This window comes from Saimiri boliviensis, chromosome 7 (assembly GCF_048565385.1).
Source record: "Saimiri boliviensis isolate mSaiBol1 chromosome 7, mSaiBol1.pri, whole genome shotgun sequence".
Classification (NCBI taxonomy): Eukaryota; Metazoa; Chordata; class Mammalia; order Primates; family Cebidae; genus Saimiri; species Saimiri boliviensis.
Genome location: NC_133455.1, coordinates 67,071,825 through 67,077,824, shown reverse-complemented (window position 1 = coordinate 67,077,824; position 6,000 = coordinate 67,071,825). Strand labels below are relative to the sequence as shown.

Genomic DNA, 6,000 nt, shown 5'->3' with positions numbered 1-6,000 from the left:
CTAAGCAACCCAGAACTCACAACTGTACTTCAGCTCAAGAGGAGGGCTCATGCCTGAGACGTGACTGTGACTAACCAAGAGCATGACCCTCTTTAGCAAATAGAAAAAAAATGAGAGATCAAGTCAGACAAAGCAAGAAGACACGAAAAGGGTGCGTGGTGTCTTCTGTCTCTTACACGCCAGACCGGCCCTCTAGGAAAACGAAGCAACAGTCCCAAGCAGACCCAGGACATTCGGATCAGCGCTCCTCTTGCTGGGGTCTGCTACGGCTGGTGTGAGCACCAGACCCTGGCCCTACAACATCCACCTCGTTCCCAACTCCCCTGACAAAAGCTGGGTGGCCGCACTACCTATGTGGGACAGATGGCACCAGAGCAGCTCTGTGAATAAAACTTTTAATAATGTACAGCAGAAATTGGACAGGCTCATTCTTATATTAAAACAAAAGATTTCCTATATTACAATGTATTTACATTTGCATACTGAAGAGGTAAAGTGTCTAAGTGGCTATTTTACAGTCCTTTCTAATAAAATGTACAAAAACAAACAGAAGTACCGAGAATGCCGTTCGGGGGCCTTTATGGCGACGTAAGAACGGGCTTGGACTTGGTCTGTGAATCCAGAATCCAGAGGTGCAGGTAGCACTATGGATCAGGGTTAGCCTCAGGAGGCCAAAAACACGGCTTCGGTGTCTCCCAACTCTCACTTAGTGTTAAGAGTGGCAGAGGCGGGTGCAGGAGCTTCCCAAAGACCTGCTCCATCTTCCCCAGAGGTGGAAGAGCTGGACTGTGTGTGGGGTAAGGGCAGAAGGGCCACCTGGGGAGTGGGCTAGTGGCTTGGGAGTGGACGTGTGTTGGCAGATCCCAGAGGCTACTTGTGACTCTGGGCAGAGCAGTCTAAGTTCCATCATCACCTATAACCCGCCAAGGTTCTGCTGCAGGGCGGACAGGCAGGAGGTCAGCAGGGGTCAAGACAAGTCTCCCCAGTGACACAATGGTATTTAAACAAAATTAGTGGCCAGTAAATTGGCCCAAGGGTTTGGGGAAGATCTCCTTTAATGCAAGGAAAGAAGCAATCATCAGGCAAATAAATAGAAGGGCCAAGAGCACTGAGGAGCCTGAGGGCAGGGACAGGACTCTTCCCTCCTCCACAGGCTTTGGCAGAGAACTGCTGGGTTGGAGGCAGAGATACTCTAAGGCTGCATACACAGTACACCTCCCCTGGAGACAGGAAGGGGGCTCAGAACGAATGCAGTGATTTGGGGTCTCACCTGAGGTTCTAAACCCCAGGTCTCATCACCTGCCTCTGGTCTCTTTGCGGAGGGGGTTGTGGGGGTTCCTCTTTCTTCAGTGATCTTACATAAGAACAGTAATTCTAGGCTCAAAAGGGTTGTAGAACCAATTATGAAACCTTCTGGTCTCAAAACAGGCACCTACTTAACTTGAATCAGCTCTTTTTTTCAGTGCTCCAGGAGTAGGACCCAAGCACGTCTTGTTCACAGATGTATTCCCAGCACCTGGCACCCAGCAGGCACTTCACACACATTTGTCGAAGAAATGCCTGGAGAGGGTGCAACCAGCTGGACAGTGCGCAAAAGGACCCTAGAGCAAAAACCACTCATGGAATTGGGTGGGGTCGGGGACAATATTCCAGATAGACTGAGCCACGGGGCAAAGAGGAAATCTCACTGCTGAGAGGGAACAGGCTCAGGTGCAAGGACAAACATTTCCAGTGTGATTGAGCTATGTGCGTTTGATTGGAGAATTTTTTTTTTTTTTTTTTTTTTTTTTTTTTTAGGGATTTCTTTAAAAACAAATAGATTGAGAGGTAATCAGAGAGATGGTTTTCCTTTTACAAAAACTTAATATTTAACATTAAAAAAAGTTAAAATCCAAACCCTCCCAATAAAATTAAAAAAAAGAAATCAAACCACTCCAGTTAAAAGTTATGGCTTTAAAGTTATTATACACCTAAGATATGCTGACCAAATCACCCACAGCCGTGCTTCTAGGCTTCATTAAATACTATACTCAGGTTAAATAATGTGTTTGGCTCAGGCCATTCCCTTTAGAAGGGCTCCTGAAGTGGATGCAAACCTCTCACCTTCCCTCCACCCTGATCAGACAGTCCAGTAAAAGACCCATGCAGATGCCTCCCTCCCACCCCAGACGCCCTCCCCACTCCTTGCCCGCCCTTCCCTTTCCCCCCCAAACCCACCACCACCACCAAAAATATACACTGCTGTTTCCAGGATCTGGGAGATGAAAGACAGATGTGGCATTCCAATCTGAGTCCCGAGATCTGGCTTCACATTCCTCGGCCCTTCCTCGATGCTGCTGAGGATGATGCCCTTGGGCTGGCTCATTTCCCACGGCTGACACTGACAATGACACCCGACTTCTGCCACGATTCCTTCCCTGCCCAATCCCACCTGCCTCCCTCACATTTTGGCCCAACAGCCTCTTCTGTCACGGACAACTGGGCCAGCTTTGGTTCCACAGTCAGCGATGGAGGAGGAGAGCTGTGCTGACGCTGGGGTGGGCAGAGCAGCCTGCTGGACACAGAGTACCACTGTGGCATGAGAGGCTCTGGGGGAGGGAGAGACCTCCAGGGAAGGGCACCAGGGAAACTAGATGCTGCTCACTACTGAAAAGAGGCACCAGCACGCACGGACAGCATGACGACCACACCCCCGACCTGCACATGCACAGAAAAGCTCAAGCAGGTAAGTGCACACCTAGACACACACACACTCACACACACGTGTAAGGGCATGGCACAAACCAGGCACAACGGGGGACGCACCTCGGCACATGCACACACGGCTGGACAGACAAGCGGCAGATTCCGTCTCCACTGGCAGTCCCCTCAGGTGTCCATCCCAGGGAGGCGGGGAGCGCGCGGCTCAGAGCCGCCTGTGAGAGGGGTTGCTGCACTTCTGGCTCCTCTGGGCCACCTTGGGCTGCTGTGGGCTGGTCCCTGAAGGAAACCCTCAGCGCGGCTTAGCACTGGCAACACCTCGGCTCCTCCTGGCCCCTCCCAGGCCCCCTTCACCGCTCCTGGCCACATGCCAGATGCACCGGGTTTCGCGGGCCTTCCCACTACAACCAGTTCGAGTTGTGGCATTGAGTTCTCCACATAATTTGCTCTCAGAGTCTCCATGCCATTAGGAGGTAAATAGAAAAGGTGTCTGTCTCAAACCCAACATGGGAGTGAGCGAGTCTCCCGGGCTCTGTCCCTCTTGTGGGCCAGGGCTCCTGGCCACTGAGGGCTGGGCAGAAACGAGAGGTAGGCCTCCATCGTACGCTCGACGCGGCAGCTGTGCGTAGTTCTCGCTGCCAGGAGCTCCGTGCGGAGAGAGGGAGCAGTTAGATCTTCACGTCTTCCTGCACACTGAGCTGGGAGAGGGTCTTCTTGATGCGCAGGGCCGTCAGGCGGGCGGCGCCGTTCGCATACCAACACTCTCGCATCATCTTCCCCATCACCCGCAGCGCCTGCACAGAGAGACCCAGGGGCCATCAGCTCAGCCATGCCCTGGAGAAGCCTTGCTGGTCTCTAGGCTGTCACTCATTTCCCTGCCACCTCCCGCTCAGGACAGAGTCTGGCAGATCCACCTCCTCCACCCACTGGCTGACCTCAGGGAAATGCTCTGCAAGGCTCCCTGGCCCCTTGGTTCTTCCTTTTTTAAGGGACGGCTTGCACAAGTGAGAGCAAACGCTACAGCTAAAGGCCAGCTCCTTTGGTCTCACCTGCCCTCGGAAGCAAACCCTGCCCTGAGGGTTCCAAAGAGTGCAGTGAGAAATGCTGCTATATTATGCAACAGGAAAGCATCAGCTAAGATGCAATTTTGTTCTCAAACGCAGAAATGCCCTCTAGTGGTTAGACTCTTTAAAGGCAGCGCCAACCTCTCCCTACTTAACTAGGTAAGTTCTGGGGCTCTAATGGGCAGCAAGGTGACTAGAGTCAACAACACTGTACACCTGAAATGTGCAAAGGGAGTAGGTCTCAACCGCACTTGCTACACACACAGGCAACGAGATGAGGGGACAGATATGCTCACTGAGTGTGGTAATCATGCCACAATACAAACACGTATCAAATCAGCACCGTGTACACCTTTGTCACAATTTCATTTCTCGATCACACCTCAATCAGGTTAAGAAAAAATAAGTAAAAGGAAATGCAGAGCCACGAGTGAAAAGGAGGCCCACGAGCACTTAGCGAGGCAAATCCTGTTCCCGAAGACTCTTACGACCTAAAGTCCATGTTTATTAGGATGTATGTCACAAACATGTCCTCATATCAGTCATTTCCACCAAATGTTGTTCCCCCACACCTGGATTTCATCTGCCATCTCTCCCAAATTCACACTCTCCACCCCAATCCCAACCCTGTCATACACATCACCGCCTCCCTTCTGAGTTTCTGGAAAGACCACTTTCCTCACAGGCCTGTCCTCCTCCTTCTCTGCCTGGTCTCAGGGCTTCTCTTATGGACACCCCATCGCTCTTCCATGGAGCTCAGCTCCGGCTCCAGAGGCGCTTTCCTAGTTTGGTCTTTAACAGCTCTGGGTTGTTTTAGTTGCTTGTTGACCACCTCCCTCATCTGTGTCTTGGGGACAAAGCCTTTTCCTTTTTCTTTCATGAGACAGAGTCTTGCTCTGTTGCCCAGGCTGGAGTGCAGTGGCCCAATCATGGCTTACAGCAGCCTTGACCTCCTGAGCTCAAGCAATCCTCCCACCTCAGCCTCTCGAGTACTTCGGACTATAGGTGGTGCACCACCAAGCCTGGCTAATTTTTTATTTCTTGTAGAGATGGGGTCTCCCTACATTGCTCAGGTTTGTCTTGAACTCCTGAACTCGAGCCATCTTCCTGCCGCAGCCTCTCAAAGTGCTAGGATTACAGGCCTATGTCATCACATCTGGCCCAAAGGCTTTTCTTCTCCTAGGCTGTCAACTCCAAATGGCACCCTACAGTGTCCAGGACAAGAGACTGCAGCTCTAAAGGGCTTGGTATATGTATAATAGCACCTAAGAGTAAATAATAACTAACACTCTCAGGGGGCACCTTAGGGGGCTGACTGCATTGTCAAGAAACCCTTTTCTAAGGTGGAAAAATCAGGCTGATGGGAAAGCCGCAAGAGGCAGGCTTCCTACCTCATAACTCTGCCACCAATTGGGGATGTTGGGACGCAGCTTCTGATCACATACGACCTTTCGCATTTCCTCAATGGAAGGGTCAGAGGGCACTAAGTCGTAATATGGCAGCTGATATTCTTCATGGACTCCTGGGAGAAAAGAAAATATCTACCTGAGTTATCAACAGCAGGAAAAGATTACTCAGAAGACAGTGACAACACCCACGTTGTACTCTGTAATACCACTTCAACCTAAGGTTCCTTGGAAAAGTTAGTTAATTCTAAGTACGGAACAAGACATACACAAGAGGGGCTGGGCACAGTGGCTCACGCCTGTAATCCCAGCATTTTGGGAGGCCAAGGCAGGCTGATCACCCGAGGTCAGGAGTTTGAGACCAGCCTGGCCAACATGGTAAAACCTCATCTCTACTAAAAATACAGAAAGTAATCAGTCATGGTGGCGCACACCTGCAGTCCCAGCTACTAAGGAGGATGAGGCAGGAGAGTCGCTTGAATCCTGGAGGCAGAGGTTGCAGTGAGCTGAGATCGTGCCACTGCACTCCAGCCTGGACAACAGAGCAAGACTGTGTCTCAAACAAAACAAAACAAACAAACAAACAAAAAAGAAATACACAAGAGTAGCCAGGAACATCTTTTTTATAGCCAAAGCAAGAAATCTGTCAGAGACTACTGGGGTCACATCAAAAGGCACCAACCTGATGAGCTCCCAACTGGACAAAGATGGGAACATTTAAGTAACAAGACAAAGAACTTCAATGCAAACAAATACTTTAAAGTCTAAAAAAGGAAACCTCAGTCACCTCAGCAGGAGGCTACAGAACAACCTCATTATTTTGAAAAATG

At 50.5% G+C, this 6,000-nt stretch overlaps 1 protein-coding gene across 2 annotated transcripts in view; it reads right to left on the bottom strand.

The window, feature by feature from the left end:
- Positions 1 to 379: 379 nt before the first annotated feature.
- Positions 380 to 6,000, bottom strand: part of ACVR1B (activin A receptor type 1B) — a 43,094-nt gene continuing 37,473 nt past the window's right edge. For both annotated transcript variants that reach the window (XM_039471833.2, XM_074402659.1), the window contains exons 8-9: positions 5,156 to 5,286; positions 380 to 3,494 (exon numbers count right to left, since the gene is read on the bottom strand). In XM_039471833.2, the coding sequence (XP_039327767.1) occupies positions 3,369 to 3,494; positions 5,156 to 5,286 (257 nt within the window). In that variant the 3' untranslated portion in view covers positions 380 to 3,368. The remainder of the gene's footprint in view (positions 3,495 to 5,155; positions 5,287 to 6,000) is intronic.